General features: G+C 43.3%; 2 protein-coding genes across 5 annotated transcripts in view; both read left to right on the top strand.

The window, feature by feature from the left end:
* LOC110403966 (transmembrane protein 2-like) overlaps window positions 1–11,429 on the top strand; it is a gene marked incomplete at its 5' end in the record, with an annotated part of 43,097 nt that extends 31,668 nt beyond the window's left edge. Inside the window, 6 exons of the mRNA XM_021407782.1 lie at window positions 3,538–3,717; window positions 5,387–5,600; window positions 6,336–6,437; window positions 7,649–7,809; window positions 8,942–9,051; window positions 11,100–11,429. Of these exons, the coding sequence (XP_021263457.1) occupies window positions 3,538–3,717; window positions 5,387–5,600; window positions 6,336–6,437; window positions 7,649–7,809; window positions 8,942–9,051; window positions 11,100–11,299 (967 nt within the window). The remainder of the gene's footprint in view (window positions 1–3,537; window positions 3,718–5,386; window positions 5,601–6,335; window positions 6,438–7,648; window positions 7,810–8,941; window positions 9,052–11,099) is intronic.
* The window catches only part of CEMIP (cell migration inducing hyaluronan binding protein), a 103,393-nt gene that overhangs the window by 32,058 nt on the left and 50,847 nt on the right, over window positions 1–20,488 (top strand). For 2 of the 4 annotated variants that reach the window (XM_021407781.1, XM_021407779.1), the window contains exons 1-2: window positions 11,190–11,323; window positions 18,999–19,109. In XM_021407781.1, the coding sequence (XP_021263456.1) occupies window positions 19,034–19,109 (76 nt within the window). In that variant the 5' untranslated portion in view covers window positions 11,190–11,323; window positions 18,999–19,033. Of the gene's footprint in view, window positions 1–11,189; window positions 11,324–18,998; window positions 19,110–20,488 lie in introns of those variants that run through there. The other 2 variants (XM_021407780.1, XM_021407778.1) reach the window with 1 other exon arrangement.

Raw genomic sequence — 20,488 nt, 5'->3', positions numbered from 1 at the left:
ATCCTACCTATATACCCAACTACCTGTATATGCTCTGTATGTTTACTGATGCTCCATCTGATACAGTCAAGGGACACGTTTGCTAGTGAACAAGTGTTCATTTGTTCTCTCCTGGGCAGTGAGAGACAAGTGCTCTTTCAGTGTTTCCTGCAGCCAAATCTCATCTCAAAGCGGCGTGACTCACTTTTCATCCCACCACTCGCAGAAGTCTCCCTTCCTTTGCCTGCCCAATCCTTTTTTTCTGAGTGGCTTTACCTGTGGAAGTCTGGGGTTTAACTGTGGGGGTTGTTCTGAGGTTGTAACAGAGGTATGTATGCATGTACTTCGAGATCTGTATCTACCATATGTCCAAGAACAGCAAACCTCTTGCCTGCTATTTTCCCCCATCTTTTTTACTTTTGCTTATGCCATGAAGCCTGCTCATCGCTGAAGCACATGGATACTTTTTAACATTTTGTCTGATGCTTGCACCCAACTTGAAAGAGCCAGAACCGCAAAATGGCAAAATTCGGATGAAAAGAGTACGGCTTCTTGGGTTAGTTCTACCCCACCATTTCTAAAAGGAAGTAAACAGGATAGATGCATTCATGAACTCACATGAAGTGCTCTGTGGGCATCACTGAAGGACAGTAACAGAGGGGCAGAAGTGTCAGATTCAATAGATCCTGATGTAGGCTGACTCTCAGAAACCTTCCACATAGCATTTGAAACTGTTAGAACCTGATAATGATGTTGTGCTACTGCATATTTAGCTTTCCTGTTCAAAATATCTTTTTTTGTGTGTGATTTTTTTGTAAAAATAACAAGAAAATGCTGGCTTGATTATCATAGAATCATAGAATGGCTTGGGTTGGAAGGGACCTCAAGGATCATCAAGCTCCAACCCCCCTGCCAACCTCCATATCTAATACTCTTAGAAAATACTGTTCCTTACTTTTAAAATGAACTGAACTTTATCACTAGAAAAAAAGTATGAATATGCTTACATAGTTTTGGGATGAAAACATCTTAAATGTCTCAAGTTAGTTTCCTACACGTGTCTATCTGCCTTTCATTTAAACCAATTGCTAATTTCAAAGTCAGAAATTATGACAAAATGGAGAGTTTGAAGCAGAGAAATAAAGGAGGAGTCATAATTTATTGACCACCCTGAAAAAGAGTAAGTCTTCCTGCACTGGAGATCTAACCAGGAGGTCTCGGGCCAGTGCGGTGGCTGAAGGAGGCACACGCACATCTGCTTTCCTTTGAGTGCAATGTCCAAGACATCTCATGCCTCATTGCCTCTTCTAGCCTGAGGTTGCATTTCTCATTCATTTTTGGCAATGTAGAAAAAGGCATTTCACCCATGTCCTGAGGGCGTCCCACAGAAGTGTGGCTGCTCTGTGATTTGCTTTTGCTGTGCACAGCCATACAACCAGGCATTTGGGAGAGTTTACAGTAGCTTCTGTACAAGCTGAAGAGCGAAAACCAAAGCAAAGAACTAAATAGGAAGCTGTTAAAATACCATGAAATTAAATAGAAAATAAATACCTTATTCTTACCTTTATTTACTTAAAGGATATCTTTTAATACCTTCCCTTCTCATGTCTTATTTCCATCTCTTCTCTCACAAACTCTGAAGTAGGTGCCTTCCATTTGATCTTCTCAATCATGATACAATTTATTTTGGAGTTTGACTCAGCCTGCTCATGTGCACAATAGGCTCTCATTGCATTCGTATTCCCAAGTGCCCTGGTGACTCAAGGCAGTCGCAGCTGTGGTTTTTTTCATGATTTCCCCCCCCCCCCCCACAAACTCAAATTTCCTTTTCTGGTGCCTTTCCTGCTCCCTGGGGAGGTGGCAGTCAGCACAACATGGCACCAAAGCTGGTTCCCAACATCTGAAGGAGATGACAAGGCCATTTTTTGGTGGTGTCTTCAGGGGATGAAATGTGCTAATGCAATGCAAATTACCCTTATGAAACAGCCAAATGTCTTGGGACTCCGTCCCAGAAATATCCCACTAACATGGCTCTGGTGCATTTATTTCATTTCCTCCAGTCGAAGGCCAAATCATCTGAAAATATATCCATTTTCTAGCTGTCCCATGTTATGACACAGCTGGAGTTGGTTAAAATCTAGAGGGCAGTATCTCGCATAAGCTGATGGGTCTTTGTGTATGGCTTTGATTTATTATTCTAGAACAGCCTGTCCCCTCTTCAGTACTGTAGTTTTGTTCTGCTTTAACGAGAAAACCAGAAAAAGGCTGAAAGAGCTTTGCTATTAGATAGTCCACATCTAATGCAAAGTACAAGTCTAGGCATGCAGGCTCCCAGATTTTTCCATATCAGAGGTGTTTGCACTCCTTAGTGCTCTGCAGGTAGGGATGGGTGGCAGATCATCTTAGAGGAGAAACTTTGTCTTCCTCAGCTTCGCAGGGCCCAGAAAGGCAGCTGACGATGGTGGTAACAGTCTGTCTTTAAGCTAAATTATTATTTTCACATTTTAACCAGGAAGCCAGGTAATTACATTTACAGCCTTGATGGTTTTGGAAATAGAAGGAAAGCAAACCACAGTAATTGGTCAGGTATCTGCACACGGTGCACTGAGCCACTTCAGAGGCTGGAGAGAAAAAAAAATAATTAAGCAAATAGTCTTGTTATTCAGCTTTTCTTTTCAAGTGTAAACATCTTGTGACTTTCTGCTTTTCCCGGTACTACTGCATCCTACAGACAGGAAGGGTCTTTGGTTTTGTGGAAGATTGTACCCATCAGCATCTGAACTGTGCTGTAACTGCATCTTTTGGCTCCAAGTAGAAAGAAAAAATTCTAGTTTGGAGCCAGTCTTTCTCTCTGTGAGGGTGGCAATGAAGGTCACAGCATAAAGGAGAGCCATGGGGGCAATTATTTGCAAATACACATGCTAACATTGTGGTGGTCAAGTGTTAGAAGACCATTTAACTTTACCCTTAGTTATTTTAAGCTGACACTGATGAAAGAACAGAGGAGAGGGAGATTTTAATGGAAAACCTGATCATAAACTTCGCCGTAAAGTGGAGGAAGCAGATCTCTTTAGGCTATGGCTCTGGTTCAAGTCAGAGATTACTTTCTAATTCCTGAACCGGTGCCCCCGGTGAAATGTCTGCTGAGTGCTGGTTCCCTCTCCTGCAGCAGCTCCAGATGAACTAAACCAAGCCCTGGCGGCCTCCGGAGATGAGAGTGGGTATGTGACTGGTTGTGCCTCAGTCTCATGAGCAAGGAAGAGAAAACCTCTTCTTTTAAGCCATCCTGGCACCTGACTCCAAGTCCTCTGAGGTCAACTGGGGTCTCTGGATCAGACCTTTGCATAAACAGCCGTTGTTTCCAGACAAAGGAAAAAAAATCTGATTTTCTTTGGCACAGAGGATTTGGGTGTATTTTTTTTCTGTTTAGAAGAGGAAGAAAACCTCAAAAGACATTTATTTGTTTTCCCCTGAAGATTGTGCTCTTGGCTGGAGACCATTTCTCCTGTATTCAAGCCCTTAAGTTCATTTTCTCTCTTTCCTCCTTTTTGACGACAGAGGAGACTGGCTGCATGTTGCCCTCTGCTATCCCAGGAACACCATCTTCCACGTGGTGAAAGATATCTACCAGCGACGAACAGGGATGGTGCACAGCATAAAGCACTACCTCGCAGCTCCTTCCCGTGACAGTGTTCTCAATGGGACCAGTGAGCTCTTCTACTTCGACAGAGCATTGGGGTGAGCCCGTGAGAGTCTCCCAGTGAACAGGCAGCAAACCTCTGCAATTCTTCTCTTTCCAGTCTTTCCTCCTTTCCCTATCTCATAGTTAAAATTCAGTCCTGTCCATCTTGCATGGTCTTTTCACTGATTTCAGGTCAAAGTAGAGTTGTGGGCTGGTGTAACTTAGATTAGGCCTACTTCCATATCACCAAGCAGCAAGATGATTTGGGAAATTTCAATTTCTTCATATTCCCATGAAGAAAGGTTGGCCACAGTACATCTCTTATTTTGGAGGCATAAAAAGAGTCCTAGAGATCATGCACTACCTTTAGAGGAATCCAGAACACCTTTGCTTAAAAAACATCTTACGAAACCATGTTTCCCAGTTTGCTAAACAGTTGGGAAGGAAAAAATTGTTCTGTGGTCTAACCATGGGTCCCATGATGCTTCACCTGACTAAGCAGCTACTTCAGAAATCAATCCACAAATGCCAGACTTGAAAATAAGATGTGATATATTTATTCTTTCAACCATAACAGATGAGCAATCAAATCCCAGAATGCTTTCCCTGCTAACCAGGCTTCTTGGTGATATTGTGAAATAACCATTTACTGGTTAATCCCCCTTTTCTTTTTTTTTTTTTTTATTTTGGAGGGGAGGGGTTAACTGTTGCCCAAATTCTGTAAAAAGGTTGTTTACTACTGAAAAGCAGGGGAAAATTATTACACATGTGGGTCTGGGGAGGCAGAACCATTGGCTGCCAGCAGTCATCTGGACATGGTACATGGAGATTGATGGGCATAACCCAACTTAATTTTGGCAGTATCAGCCTTTTCATTCTGTTTAATTGAGCAGTGCTATTTTTAGCCTCTCAGAGTACAAAAGATAGGGGACTGGCTTTTTTCTTTTCCTGTTGTTGTTTTGTAGACTTTATTTCATTATGAGCGGGATGTTTCCCCTTCTTTTTATAACCCCACATGCTGGATCCTTGGAGAAGGACCAAGCTTACTCATTCTTTCTTCCAGACAAATAGAAACAAATATTTAGTTTTTAAAGAAATAGAAAGAAAGAAAAAAAAAAACCTTTACAGCTCATGCATCTTTTTGATCCTGAAGTTGAGCTGTTTATGTAATTTCCTCTGCCTGAATTGCAGAATGGACGCGATTGAAAACACACTTGAACAGCTAGGAAAAAATGAACTCCAAGGGCCAGAAAATCTGGCTGCCTTGGAAGTTTTGTCATGCATGCCTAGGGCTAAGCTGTGCCTGCAGGCCAAGACCGTGAGATGCAGGAGCCAAAGGGGAAGATGCCAGTATTTCTAAGCAAGCCTGTTTCCTCCTGCACAAAATAGGATGAGCATCTAGCAGGATGTGGCTGTGCCTGCTGCTGGAGGTGATGTGTGCTCCATGATGTTTGCCTGATGAAGGAAACTGGGTTGGGCATACGGGCTGCGAATGCTGCAGGTCACGTCATGCTGGGTTGAACGGGAGGCTCTGCTTGTGTCTTTGCAGACCCATGTTCCATGTACAGCTTGCAGGTGTGCTGTATGACATCACTCTAAGGGCTGTTCAGTGGCTTTGCAAAATGGGAAGGATAATGCAATTTAGCACACAGAGACTCTGCCTGTACTCAGTTTTTCCCCGAAACACTCCATGACTCTGATCCGTCTGTTTGCTCTCATTTGTAGGTACCTCTTTGTCCACCTGCAAGCCCACGAAGCTCGGCAAGGGCACAGTTACTGCTCCCAGCAAGGCTGTGAACGTACCAAAATCATGGCGCAGATGTACCCGGGGGAGTCCTGGAGCTGTGCCCCCAACCCCTTTTTGCAGAGGCCAGCTGCCCCACAGCACCCCATGTCCCAGCACCAGGCAGTGCCCTGCAGGGCATGTGGGGCCCCCCAGGTAACAGCACCTCACCTGTAGCCATACAGGTCTGTAGCCATACATGTAGGGGTCGTGCAGTGTGTGTGCATCAGTAGGGAATGGCTGCTTGAGAATCTGGCCAGCACTGTGTGACAGGTGGAGGGAAGGATTTTACTCTAAATTTCTGCAGTTTTTTGTACTATGCTTCAAAGGTAGCCTCAAAGAAATTGCCCAAGTGGAAGCATGTGAATGCACAGTCAGAGCATCTTTTTTTCCCGTTTTTTTTTTGCCTTTCAAACAAGAATAAAAGAACACTTGAGAGAGCTCAGACTGGATTAGCTTTGAGTTCCAAAGTACAGCATTGCTGTTGAAATTCAGACTGGGAAGTAATTCTCTTTAATAAGAATATTGGTAAATTAGAGCCAGTTTCTCTTTTCGTTTACAATTCACCCCACTGTAAATCCTGCAGTATTGTGTCAGGCTCATACAAATCTGCACCTCTTTTAAAGCCAGGCAGAATATATGAAACTCATATTCAACTTCTTATTCAGAGGCAGAGTGACCATCAGATGACCCTTCCAACCTCCACTGCCGCAATTCTTTGATAAATGTTGTCATAACAGCAAACACTTGTGAATCAGGGTCATAGTTTGAAGAACTACGTTCTTCAAGTTTTCCAATCGTATATATGAGCATTGGTGTTTGGTGTCATTCTGCTGATGAAAACCAGTTAGCTATCCAGTTTTTTAAGGCTCTGTCTCCATGTAATTGCAGCTTGCTATCACCAGCACACCCTCAGTCAAGAATGTAAGAATCCAGATCCAGTCTCTCAGCAAGGCAGACATACAGAACGGCTTGACATCCGCATTCATTAAGGTACGTGCTTTACTACATTTGAAATGGTGATTAAACAGGGAGACACTTTATCTCCAAGGTAAGTTACTGCAAAACCTTGCTGAACTTTGGCAGAAGGAAATGGGAAGTTCCCCTGGAAGACAGGAGTGCATTGTTCTCTTTTACAATTAGCTCCATTAGAGTCACTGGGAGTTCGTATTCTATTCAGATGAGGATTTGAGCCCTGAAGGTGAAAAAAAGGCCTTTTATCACCTCAAAAGAAGAATTAACACCACCACTCTAATATAGAGGAAGTGGGGAGAAAAGCACACCAGAAAGCACTGTTTACAAAGGATGTAGAGAAAAAAAACAAGCTTGTTTTTCTGACTTTCTCTGGCGTGTCACTAAAAGATAAAAATAACTGTATTTCACCGCTGAAGGAGTTTGGAGTTGTCAGGTTATCCCTGCACATGCCTTATACCTCTGCTCAGATGGAGAAGTGCGACTGAAATCATGTCAGCAAGGATGCTGCCTAGGTTTACATGCCGCTGAATTATATTAATGCTGATAAATGCCTCCCCCTCTCTCTGCCTGACCCCCTATTGCATTTCTGAGAGCCTTTGTCTTTCCAAAAGCAGTGATCGTGGCACATACTTGTAGCTGTAACCTGAGGAAGGAGCCCTTGCTGTAGGAAGGGAGGGGAGTAGGAGGCACGTGCGCTAAACTCCTTTGAGGCCCAGGGACAGCACTACCAAAAACGAATATTTTGCTTTTGAGATCTTGCTATATTTACATTTCCAGGGGAACAAGAAATGTGCACGTGTGGCTTCTATCCCACCATCTGCTGTCTCAGCACTTCTCCCTTGCTCTTGGTCAAATCTGCCATGCCAAGTGACAGTAATTTCACCCACACGAGACGAATCTGTATTAAGGCTGAGCTAAGCATTTTACTCCCAGGATTCTTGGCTTCCCAAATGTATTTTTTAACGCACAAAAGATGCCAATGACCTCATTTCTCATGTTTTTGGTACCCCAATGGGCTTCCCAGTGCTATTCAGAATGAATGGTTTTGCTTCCTTCTGCCTCGACTGTCAGTGATATTACTTCATCTACACTAATTACATATGGAAAATTATAAGGTGTATATTCCTTGCTTGTAATGCCCTTCTTATGGAGAAGCAGGACCAGAGTCTGAAGCTCCCCAGTCATTTACTGCCAGCCTCAATAAAACTTACCTCTGTGTTTTGTTGCAGATAAATGACACTACGTTCCTGTTCAATAGCCCTGGGGTATTCTTCATGGTGCTAGATGCATGTTCGGGAGCAGTTGTGAGTAGGCGGCACTTCGACACAGTTACTGGGGAAAACGTGGCCAATGCAATAACTGATTATGTTCAAACGTTTATAAAAGAGAGGTAAGCAAAGTGCTGAAAGCCCAGCTCATGTAGAAACCTGTGGCTAATAGACAAAGAAAGGAAAACGACCTACTTTCATAACTGAACCTGTGCTCTGAAGGGATCTGGCAACGATTGAATATGTACGAATCCCGAATATCACTGGGGGCTGTCTCTCTCTCAGGATTGCACACATTAGAGCAGAAAGAGACAGATTTTCTGGAAAACTGGCAATTCCTTCTAAATTAACAATCCATTTTTCCTATATGGAGTAGATAAGGTCCTTGCAATGACATTTGCAGTCCTGTGTACACATCCCAAGGTCCAGCAATTTCCTGGCAGTTGATGATTCAGTTTTCCATTTCTGAAATGGGTTGGTTTCTGTTTACTCTTACTGATTGTTTTTGCCTCTTCTGACAGATGAAAATCATAGGTGTGCCAGATTTTCCAGTAGGACTTTTCTTTGGACGAGCCGATGAGTAGACCTGCGTGCCTGTGGACTGTTACCTTGAATGTGTCCTGGCAATGGTCTGGATCTTCTCTGTTTGTGTCTGTTCCACATTCCTTGTGGTTTTATGTGTCGCCACATAAACATGGAACAACAGAGATTTATAGATAATTTCTTGGCTGCTGGCAGAAGCAGGTCAAATAACCAGAAAACAGACATTCAGTCCAAGATATTTCTGAGCAGCTCATGACCAAAGATTAGAACACTGTAGAGTTATTACATCTTTACTTATGCACATGAGAACGCGCATGTATAAAACATGCACGAAGCGACAAATATGCATGTGATGGCTGTACATTTGTATTGATTTTCTTGTGTACTTTTGCAAGGCTGGGCATTCAGCTAAATGCAACCAGTTGTGCCTGTAATTCATTGCAGGTACAATTCACTGGGGACTGAAAGCACATCTGTGAGGATCACAGGCAGAGGCTTGACTGAAAAGCAGGCTTTTCAGTATATAGATGGCTTTGGAGTCTCAGGACTGCGCAGTATCACATGTAAGCTTACATGTGATTGAAATCACAGGGGTTTAAGCATGTTCTTAAAGTTAAGCAAGCTCTCAAGTCCTTTTCTGAATTGGTGTCGCAGACTCTTAACAAAAGTAATACTTTGCAGTCACGCAGTAATTACTGTCCTTCTTTTCAGATCACTTGTTCTTGTGTGCTCTAGAGATATTGGAGACAAGGTGTGGAGCTCTGAAATGTCTGTTTTTACAAGGTTAGGTTCAGCAAAGCCTATTGTCTTCCACAGAGAAGGTAAATATTTTTATTTTCTTGGATGAAAGAAAGGTGAATCACCAGTCTTGGAAAGTTCTTACTTATGGTTTTACCTTGAATTGCTGCAAGAAATCCATCGGTATCATTGGTCCAGAAAATCCAAGTTGTTTTGGATCGCAGATTTTTATACCTTTAGCGCATTCATTTAGAAATATTTTTAATGCATTTGCAAAGAAACAAGAAAGAAAGCAGGAAAATCATTGCAGATGACACTGGCCAGGTCCTGACTGATGCTCTATTCCAGTCCAAAGACCGTTCCCTTCGTAGAAAGACAACGGCACATTTGTGGGCACCTCCTCACTGCAGTGCCTTTAAGCAGCACACGTTTCTGGCAGAACAGCTTTCAGCCTGAATTCTGTTTCTGATGGATTTGGGGGAGCTCCTTGCGGAAGCTCAGTGTGCACATAGCTGCCAGCCACATATTGCCTTCATCATGCTGGGTTTCCCACTGGAAAACAGGGGGCTGTTGAAGTCCAGGATTGGACAAATGACTCGAGTAATGAGGAAATCAGGAAAATAACCAGCTAGCTTGAGTCAGATTCCACCTCCAGCCTCTTAAGCAGAGATCAGTTGCAGAATTGGATGTATTTTCAGCTCCTTTTTTTTGTTGTTGTTGTTGTTGCTATTGCTTTAATGGAACTTACTTTCAAAGCTCATTGCTGCGACTGTTCTGGCAAGGGAACAGCATAATCTTTACAGCAGAGACAGTATTTCACTTTGGTGCCTGTTTGATTCCTGAGAAGCTGTTTTTTCTTTCATCCTTTCAAAAGAAAAAAATTGAGGTTTTCTTTTTTTGAGATTTCTTTTTTTCCTGGAACTTCATTGCTTCATTCTTTCATCAAAGCCCTGAATACTTTTGAAAGGAATTTTTTGATTAAAAAGTAATCTTTTTTGTTTGCTTTGTCAAACTTAGTTCCCTGGAACACCTGTGCTGCTCGCTTAGATGCAGCCATTCCAGGTCATTTTTGGGAGCTCAGGTCCTCTACTCCTGGAGCACACAAAGGAGCACGCAGGGCCACCACAGGGCCCCATCCTGGGCCACCACACCTGCTGGTGGCTGTTTTCTTGCCTTACTGCTTCAATGGGAAGTCAGGGCCAATGTGCTGGTGGCTGGAAGTGGGACCAAGCCGTTATTGGCTGATGCCACGTTGTCCCTGTTTTAATTTTCCTAAGGGCAAGGGTGTTCACCTGCATGTCTGCCCTGAGTTCCAGTCTGGGTAATTATGTTCAGATTCATGAGCTTTCTCCTGCTGATTCAGGTATGTGCGCTATTTGGCTTCACAGCTCCAAAAGCGACTGCATGCAGGGCTGAGTTCAGCCGCCGCCGTGGTCCGCTCTGGGGGGCTGTGGTTCAGGGCAGGCTGGAGTGTTTCTCCCAAATACGTATTACTGCTGCTGCCAAGGATAATGCACAGAGCAATCCTCTTGACCCCAGTGGGATCAGGATTTAGGGTCTCGTTGCCTGGTTCTGCAAAACCTTATTTAAATTAGAAGTGTTTACGGGAATAGTCTTGATCCAACCATCTGCAAATAGCCTTGGGAGTCTTTGCAATGAAAAGCATAATATAAACACAAGACATTATTATTAAAATCAAAGAACACATAATGCCTTTGTACTTTGGGACAGCAGAGGACAAGAGCAGAGCTGACATGGGGAACAGTTTATGCATAACAGGAAGAAAGTGATGTAAACTAATAAAAGAAGGATTCAAAATGCCTAACTATTTTCATGTAGTCAAATATGAAAAAGTACCAATGGTTAAAAATAAAGAGTAGAACATCCTTCTAACTCACATCTGGGAACCCATCTTAGCTTGTTGAAATACTGCAGGCCTGTGATGCAGTGAGGTTACAGCTTCAGGAGCCCTATTCCCTCTTTCATCACTCCTTTTGCCTTTTCAACATTCTGTTATTTTAATCCAAGGGGAAAAGAAAAAGGCTAAGAAGTTCCAATGATGTTCATGCTGTACTGCTAATAAGTGAACGGATCCACCCAGGTGGTCACACTCTTTGTGTCTGTTTTACAGGCAGTTTTGCTATGCTTGGCTATAAAGGACAGGCCAAGCCCTCCTGGATTAAAGTCCTTAATCATGCTCGTTATCAGAAAGCTGCTTCTCTACAGCATTATGTTCCCTTGAAGCTGAAAGAGTATCAATGTTCAGATAAAGCCTTTCCTCAGAACCACTCAGAGCACATCTCTGCAGAGGCTGCAGCACCCCCTGATTAGCGTCATTGGTGTAACCACAGCCAGGCAAGTCCAGCAGCTGTCACCCAACTGCTCTTGTTTTTACGGGATTGTACCTAACTGATGTTGTTGACTTGTATATTTTATAATTAATAAATATAGTCTCATCTTACCCGCTATGGTAGAGTTTTATTTTTCAAACAGCGCCCCACAGGGCAGATAGGAAAAGCCTGTGGACTGCACTGTTGGAGCATATCTATGATTTGGAGTCAAATGGTAAGTTCTAAAGACAAAAACCTGTTCTTCAGTGTCATAGCCAATGGAAATGAAACTTGGCATGGAATCTTTAGCAGCACCTAGCAGTGAAACAGATCTTCTATGGCATCTTAGGTGAGCTCACTGACATCTGCTTGCATCAATGGGTAAGCATGTGATAATCTTATAATAATATCTTCTAGTCAACCTGAATATATATGGCGGCAACAAGGAATTATAAATGCCTGTCTGTAGCTAATGACTGGTGAAATGATATTTGCCCAGTTGATGCGAACATTTAATTAAACATGTGCTGTGCAGGGAAAAAATCTTGCATTCCTCTTTCAGTGACTCTATTGACTTTCTGCTCCCATGAAGGATTGAACTACTGCTGGTATTAGTAGCTAAGATTCTTTGCTTTTTGAAATGAAAGGCAAAGAAAGAGCTATGTGTGCAAACAGAGACAAGCTGATGACTCAGAAACTACAATTTAAGTACAAAAGTAGCCTGAAATGATGAGATACTCATTTTGCTTTGAGTGCAATGTTACCTGGTGACAGCAGGGAAGGGGAAGGCAAGTTCAGACTACCATGTCTTTGCCACAGAATTCTTTACAGGAGCTGGTCAAGTTTCCAAAATGTTCAAAACTGTGGGAAAAAAAAAAAAAAAGGTTGAAATTCTGACACAGATAAGTAAGATAATTATGATGGTTCTTTTGTTATTACTTGTTTACTGTTAAATGTACAATTAAAATTTTAGATTTCCTTTTAATGTTCAGAAGTCACAAGCTAATCAATGACATTGTTGGTCTTAAAATGTGATGATTCTCTATTTTCTTACACAGCAGAGTTGAAGAAAATGCACAGGTAGGGCTTGTTGGCTGGCTGCAGCTGTGTTGGATCACTTTGTTGGCTGGTCACTATGGTTTTGAGTGAGAACATCGCAAGGGGGAAAAAGCTAGCTAGAGAGAAAGGCCAAGAATTGGTTTATTAGCACAAAGAAAACTTCATTTTTGCATCATCCTCTTTTTGCAAACAAGGCAAAAATTGATGGGTGTTGGGGTCCTGACTAGCTGAGAGAAATCTAAAGAAGTAGCTTTACTTTTACTGCTCAAATATGCAGGTGAGTGTACATTTGCAGATATTCCTTCATGTCTATAATGGATAGACGAAATCCATGGCCATAAGTATGCACGTAGCATTATAGATCTTTTCTCAACAGAAAGATGTGGGGTTTTTTAGAGCTCTTCTACTAAAATATACTGATCTTTCCCTCACTACTTAGTGCAGTGGGAGAGTGGGAGCCTTGCATTTCAAGGCTAGCCCTTCTGTCCCTTGGGGTTTGTGGGAGTGTGGGGACCGTGCTCCACTGCTGAGGTACCATCACACATCCACCCACAGGCCTGGGGTGTGAGAGGAGTAGACACCTGAAAGATTTGTGGGCAGTAGAGGAGACTGTGGCTCCATCCACATGCCAGGAAGGAGAAGCGGGAGGTAGGTTCAGCCAGAGGAGAGGTTCTGGCTTGCTAGAAAGCAAGAAGAAGTCATTGATGCTGCTCAGGAAACTAGGCCGGAGCAAGCCCCTTGGGGAGCAATGGGGGCTGAGGCCCTTGGTGGAGACAAGTGGTATGAGAGCCCAAGCAGCTGGCACTGACCCTCCCCGGAGCTCTCTGAAGTCCTTTTGAACTATTAGTACCTAATTGTTATGATTTCTGAGGCCGTGCAGGGGAAGAAAAGCAAGAGGTTTTTGGCTGTGAGCTTAAGCCCAACATTGGAACAACTACTTAGAGAGTGAGGCTTTACTTTCTTGGAGATTTATTTGATAATCCCTGACAGGTCCAGAGCCTGGATCCCAATAAAATTTTGCAGAGCTCTAACCCCAGCCTGAGACTAAACAATTGGCAAAGGACAAGCCTGGTGAAGGAGAGGAATGTGCCTAAACTCCTGAAAAATCTCTGTTCCTCCTCCCACCTCAGAATGAGAGCAAATGGCAAATGTCCTGGAGAGGAAGGCGTGGAGCCGCGGTGAGCCAGATGCAAACAGCAAAGTACCACAAAAGAAATAAGAAAAATATTTACATCCTGATGGAGCTATTTGAATAGTTAAAAGTGGCAGCTTGAAGAGGATTCAGGATGCTGTGATCCTCATGAGCTACTGTACACGCTCTCCTTACCCGGGAGGGACAGAAGGCTCAGAAACCAGGGATAGTCCACAGAAGATGTTCCTCCATGGACCCCTGGGACATTCAGGATGAAATTTTCAAGGGCTGCTGCTAACTTGGCATGTACCAGAAGCCTGTATGTGTGAAGCAGTAGGGTAAGTGTTGTGTGGCTATTTTGTTTGTGGAGAGCTGTCATATTCCTCCCCGGCACATCCAGAACAGGAAAGACTCCACCTACATGCTGGAGTGCATGTGGACTATGAGTGCCCTGTAGCTAATGCAGGCATGTTTGGTACATGTAATACATTCAGGACGTACGGTTGTCCTGCTATTTCCAGAGCATTTTTGCAATGGGTACACTTGAGCTCCTTCTGAAAGCATTGTTTTGGCTGTACACCAAGAACTTTACCCAGTAAAGTTAGTGCATCCTGAGCCTCTGAACCTGGATCTCAGCTTCCCACCACCTGGATGCTTTGAAAACTTCATGTAGTAGATGAGGGTTCAGTGAAATGCTGAGCACTATAAAAGGATGTGAGACTGGAAGTCAGTGAGGCTCTGAAGGGTGGAGCATTGTGAATTGCAAATGATTTTGTTTTAGCTAAGCCAAAAATTGCTTCCTTTCCTCTTCAAGGTCTGTGAGCCTGTGCAAAAGAAGAGATTAATTTTTTAAAAAATTTAAAAAAAACACATAGGTTTAAAATATATATTTTTTAATCTCTGCTGCAAAATACTTTGTCGATATTGCAAGAAATTTGCAAACATCTGAGTTGTCTTTAATTTATTCATTGTAAAAAATCCCTCTAACTCCAGCTCCTCATTCAGAAGCAGTTCTTATGAACATCAGGAATTTGCAGTGACATTTATGGAAAATATGAGCAGAACCTTCTTTCTCATAGGGAATGACATTCGATAAATTGATAAGAAACTGTGATTCACTGGGAAAAAGAGTTATGCTTTCAACTCAAGTGGTGATTTCATTGAAAAGTAAGGTTTGTTGCTGCATTTCATCCTCCTCTACTTGCCAGCAAAAACAAGCAGCTAATGGCTGGATGGCAAGCACAAGATCAAGATGAAGGGCAGGAGCAGCTTCGCAGCTGTGCTGCCCTGGGAGTGGGAACGCATTTTCATTAGCATCCTTAGAAATGCGTTTGTTTACTTGTGAGGCTGTCTGAAGGCTTTAGCTGTGCTTTCCCTCATGCGTGAAGGCTCCCCTTGTACAGGAATGTCACTGTAGCAAGAGCTGGCATGTCCTCAGATTCGAAAGGCAAATGTACTCGTCAAATCCGTCTTCCCAGCTGGAGTTAAAATGCAAAATTTCCTGAACAGGGTGAGAGGACAGCTGCTGTGGTGCGGTGTCAGCACGGAGGTAGCAGAGGTGCTAATTAAACAGCTCCTCCTTCTGAAGAATCAGCTTCCAAACTGAAGTTGGCTTCTTTGCATTTAGATGAGGAAACATACAGCAGCTCTTCAGACCTAGCCAACGAACCAGGAAAAGCTCAGCATCAGCTCACGTTTCCTTTATTCTAGTTACAGCAGGCTGAAGGCCCAGCTCTGGCTGCCCGGAGCAGGAAGGAGAGCGTCTACTGCCCACTGGGCTACTAGGTGACTTTGCCAGCCAGGCTCACGTGAGCTTTCCTTGCACCTCTCTGGGGATAGCTCCAGGTCCCTGCTTGGTCTGTGGTCTCTCTAGCAGTAGTCAGGGTGCAGACAGATTTCTTGCTCTTGTTTGATGTCTTCTTTGGGGGACATCTGGGAGCTGCTGTGCATCTCTCACCTTTGCTGTGTTTGTACTGGTTAATCATAGAATCATAGAATGGCCTGGGTTGAAGAGGACCTCAAAGATCATCTAGTTTCAACCTCCCTGCTGAGTGTGGGGTTGCCAACCACTAGACCAATGCTTATGTTGTGCCCTGGTGGACATGCCAGGTAGGAGCCTCCTCTTCAGCAGATGCTAAAGACACATTCTCAAGCTGGTTTTAAAAAGCATCTTAAAATACCCTGTATATCAGGATTTACTTTCTTAAAATTCTATTCGGGGGCTTGGCTGGTGGACCCCTAGTCATGCAAGGTGCTGAGGCCCTTCCAGAGGGCTCAGCTTGATCAGGGCTTTGGAGTGTCCAGAGGACCCCACCACGAAGCCTGCGACAACCCAACTTCCTTGGAGCATTTCTGTATTCTTTTACCCCCAGGGCTGTCTGCTCTGTGTTGCCTCCAGCATTAAAACTGCATGGAGCGAGGTGAATGGGGATTCCTGTCTACGCTGTGTGCTTTCTAGTACAGTATCGCTGCTGACACCTGCAGTAGCAGCCAGCTGGGGACTAACGGTTTCCTGTATCTACTTTTAGCATTGTCTGCTGCTATTGTTCACTATTTGGAAAGATCCAGCAGCTGGGAATCATTTCAGAACGTCTGCCTTGCCAGATCCAGGGATATGAGTCCCACTGGCCATTGCCAGGCAGCTTTTAATGGCCAGATGAAAGAGCTTTTCTCACCCAAGAGAGGCGTCACAGATGGTGTTTGAGAAACACTGGAGATGATAGACTGAGCAGGACGCTCACATGGCCCTTAGGCTTTCAGAGTGCCCAAATCTGTGGGGAGATTTGTTGACAGAGTGGGTTACATCAGAGCTGAACTCAGCGACGTGGCACCCGTTCAAGTGCGATGTAGTGCAATCGCTGTGTTCCCATGCGGCTCTGAGCGCTGAGCTATGGAACCGGCTGGCTGGCAGCAGAGAGCTGCTCCTGAGCCCTCTCCAGCAGGTGACATTAATGGAAAGAGTCACTACCCCTTCCTCCTCTCATAGTAAAATCAAACATGTTGCTGTTTGTGTCTGGTGTCTGGGGAAGATGCTTAGCCGAGAGCTTTTGATGGAAAATTCCTGAGATGATTGTCCTCCAAACCACACTTTACCGACACCACGTTAGTCAGGGCTGAATCAGAGGATTCAGCGCTCGCAGCAGAAACCATTCTCCTTGGCCCTCTCAGCTCTCAGCCTTTCCAACCTGAGTGCCAGTTAATACTAACATTGCAATGAACTTGAGCTCGCAGAAAGCTCAATCAAACACCCTGCTTCAGCCGCAAAATAAGCAGGGTGTTCTTTGAACTGTAGCACATCAGACAGTAGAAAAATACTGGAGCCTCGCATACAACTGGTGCCTCCAAACATGACAAGACTTTTCAGTGTGTGATTGCTTGTTTTGCTCTCTGCTGATGAGGATGGATGTAATCAGGGAAGCAGCCCCCTGGGAGCAAGCGGGGACATAAATGCAGCGGCCATTTTGCACAACCTGGTGGTAAGTACTGGGCAGTTCTTGGCTTTCTAGAAAGCAAAGCCTGTCAAATTTGTTATTCTCTTTTCCTACAAGTTTGCTACAGGTTACTGTCATCATATGCTGCGACGTCTATTGCTCTCTTCTAGCAGAGACATTCCTAAGAGCCTGCAGTTTTTAATGGGCCAGGGCCAAGCCATTTCTTTACTTCCTACAAAGCAACAGGCAAGCACATGCATGCCATCACTGTCAAAAATACAGTCTCTTTTTTTTTATTTCTGTGAATATCATCTGATTGTATTTTATGACCCAGAGTTTACCAGTGGGAATCTGGCTTTCTGCAGTTGCGTCTGCACCATAAGGACCAATGTTTGTCTGCAATAACCATCCTGCGATCTTACCCGTCGTTCAGCTTTCCTCTGTTGTTAAAGCAGAATTTAGTGATTGTATTTGCAGATTACACTGTGTAGTAATCGCTAATAAATCTTGACATTTTCATGGTGACTGCTGTACTCTGGGTGTACCACTAATAGTGTTCTTCTAGCAGAGCCCTGGCTTATCGTATGTTGATGGTAAGTGCCGTTAAAATGTCAGACACGTGCAGCCTGGTTCTGGCACAAATTCCATGGCCATGTTATTGCTCTCTGATAATGTATATCATTGAAAGTTATAGCGTTACTAAGTGCATTCCTCTTTTCTACTGCTCTCTAACAGCATTTCAGCACCTGACAGACTGCACCATGTCTGTGCTGCGACCAGAGCACATGGCTGTCAGCTACGCTATACCAAAATAAGCAAACATTTTCCTGCTGGAATGTTTCCTGACAAATTTTGTTCTAATGCTATTTTTAATACAATCACTGGATTACATGTGGTTTGAATGTACCACTGTACTTCAAGCTGCATCACCTCTAGGAAGAGAAGAGTACAGACATATGTTCTGCATATCGACACTGTAGAATTTGTTCCAGACTAAACCCCGGTTTCTTGCATATCTTATTCTCATGTTTTTGTTTGTTTTATATTAACAAGTGACCTGAAAAATAACATGTGCTTTTTTTGCCCTGAAGAAACTGGAGCACCCTGGAATTTCTTTCAATTGCTTTTTTGGCGTCTAAGCTGTGCAATGCATATATTAATTGTATTTCATCATTGTGATGTGACATGGCAGCTAGAAATAAATTTTAACATTTTGCCAATGCTGGCGTACATGATGAAACCTAACAGCTCCACAGACTACGTTTGAGTTTTAAATACTGCTTTTAAATAGAGCACTGGACATCTACAGCAGCGCGTCTTCATACCTCAGCATGACAATGCCTATCAGTGCATTGCCATGAGCTGCAGAACTGATCACTCGAGCCTGCTGGAGAGAATCATGTTAATTTTAACTTTGACTTTCCTGACACTACTTGTTTGTTTTTGCCTGAGTTTGCCTATGGAAGAAATAAAAACAATATTAAGTAGACCAGTTTCAAAAGCAATTTTGGGTTTTGCAACAAACTTCTAGGCTGGCAGATTAAACAGACAATGTTTGCTTGGATCTGAAGTCTGAAAAACTGCATGCTTCAGACTGAAAGTTCGAGTACGATTTTAGCTCATGGGTGTGCAAAATACAATTGCTAAAAATGTGTTGGTAGCACGGGGGAGGGAAGGTGCCACTGAGAGGTTGCTCCGTGCAAACTTGTCACTCTGCAAATGCCTTCTCCGCTGTGTTTCATTACTTTTTTGCACTTGTGAATACTCAGCTCTAGAGAGTCTTGAAGAATTATCACACTCCCAAGGTGTTTTTTGGTTACTTTTGATGGTTTCTTTCTGAGTGTCTATTTGGATTCCCAGGTGGGTTTATCCAATACCAAAAGGTGAGAAGCTGCCCTTGGATTGTTGCTCTGTGTGGACTGATCCCTAAGCAGCATGAAGGTGTTAGTCACTGAGCTGAATGGGAGTGGAAGTGGGCTGTCACAGAGCTGCATATGACATTGTTTTGTGCAGGGAATGATTTTTGCATGAGTTAGGAAAAAAAAAAGACAAATTTTCTTGATATTCTGTCTTTGCAGGTATCCAAGGTATCCACCCAGAGGAATCGTGAGGAATGGCCCTACCTACCTCCAAGTATCTGGCTGAAAGCCTCGTTCTTTTTCTGTTTGTAGTCTCTTCTGTAAGAACAGGTAAGTCCTGTCATAGGGGAAAAGGCCATGGTTTGTAACACTATTTTCAAATAACGATATTATTGGTGTATTATGAGCAACTTTTCACTCTTTAATCCGAGGTCTTATAAGAAAAGCCAAGGACAAGGTGTGAAAGCTCGGGAGAAAAGCATTTTTCTGAGTTGCCAATATTCCAGAATTAAGGCAGCTGGAGTGAAATTTCTCAGCAGGTGAAAGTACCCACAGGAAGTCCTCTGACTCTGCCAGGCATTCTTAAAACAAATCCAAATCTAGCAAACCACCACAAAGAAATAACAAAAGAAACCTCAAGTCCTCATAGCTGTGGCTGTGGGAGGCAAGGATTTTGCTGCAATGTCCAAGAACAGACATGGACAGCGAAAAGCTGAGATATCCCTGCCCTTGGTTTCTGGCCCTTACAAGCAGAACCTTACCTAAGCAGTTGCAGGAGAATGGGAAGCTGGAAATACCTACTGGAATCTAGTTGATAAATTATACCTCAGCCTATGAATAACTACTTTTGGTTTTATTTGTTGTCCCTTAATTAGCAAATTTTTCAGTTAAACCCATTGCTAAAGGAATAATGGGACATTTTTTGAATTTATTGTCAGCATGCATGACAGTTATCTCTGAGCACCTGTATACACGTCCCACTTTCTGCCTGAAATATTTATTGTTTTCAACAATAACTCTGTGTGTCATCTGCTAGGAACCCAGAACAACCCTCTTTTAAGTGAGAAAAAGTGTGGCTGACATTTGCAATACGCTTCCAGTTTCCAGCTGGCACGAGTAGTATCAAAATCAGGCCCTGGATGCTGATCAGTATTTGACTCAGAGAACCAAGGCATGTGTTGCTTTCTCACCTTTAATACTGGTATTTAGCGGGTCTCTGGAGACATCAAGGCAGTGACGGGTCCAATTTTGTTGTTTTCTTAAGATATGAAGTTAGTGGAGGAATTTGAGAGGAAACTGAATGCAAGTGGCTAATTTTGTTTCTGTTGCTGTGGAATTACAGATGTCTGCTGAGTTTCACAGTGGTAACACACACCAGCCTCCATCAACTGCATCAGCAGCAGTACGTTTCCTTGCATGGATCCACATTTCAGTCCTTGCCATTGACTGAAAGAAATACTTTCCATGGGGGAAAAACAAACAAACGAAAAACTCTACTGAGTGACAGAGCTAAAATTGTCCTGAAGGCGGGGGATGCATCCCACATCTATCACCACTGATTTGTGTCTCCTGTACTTTTAGTAAAAACCTAAAAACTTTTTAGGTTTAGTTTTAAAGGATATGAATTGGAGAGCTGGTGAGAACTCCCAAGCCTTTCTGACTGCAAAGAGCTCATTGTTCAAACTTCCATTGACCTCAGTTTCCTAGGA

This window comes from Numida meleagris, chromosome 9 (assembly GCF_002078875.1).
Source record: "Numida meleagris isolate 19003 breed g44 Domestic line chromosome 9, NumMel1.0, whole genome shotgun sequence".
Lineage (NCBI taxonomy): Eukaryota > Metazoa > Chordata > Aves > Galliformes > Numididae > Numida > Numida meleagris.
This window is presented reverse-complemented; position numbering and strand designations above follow the sequence as displayed.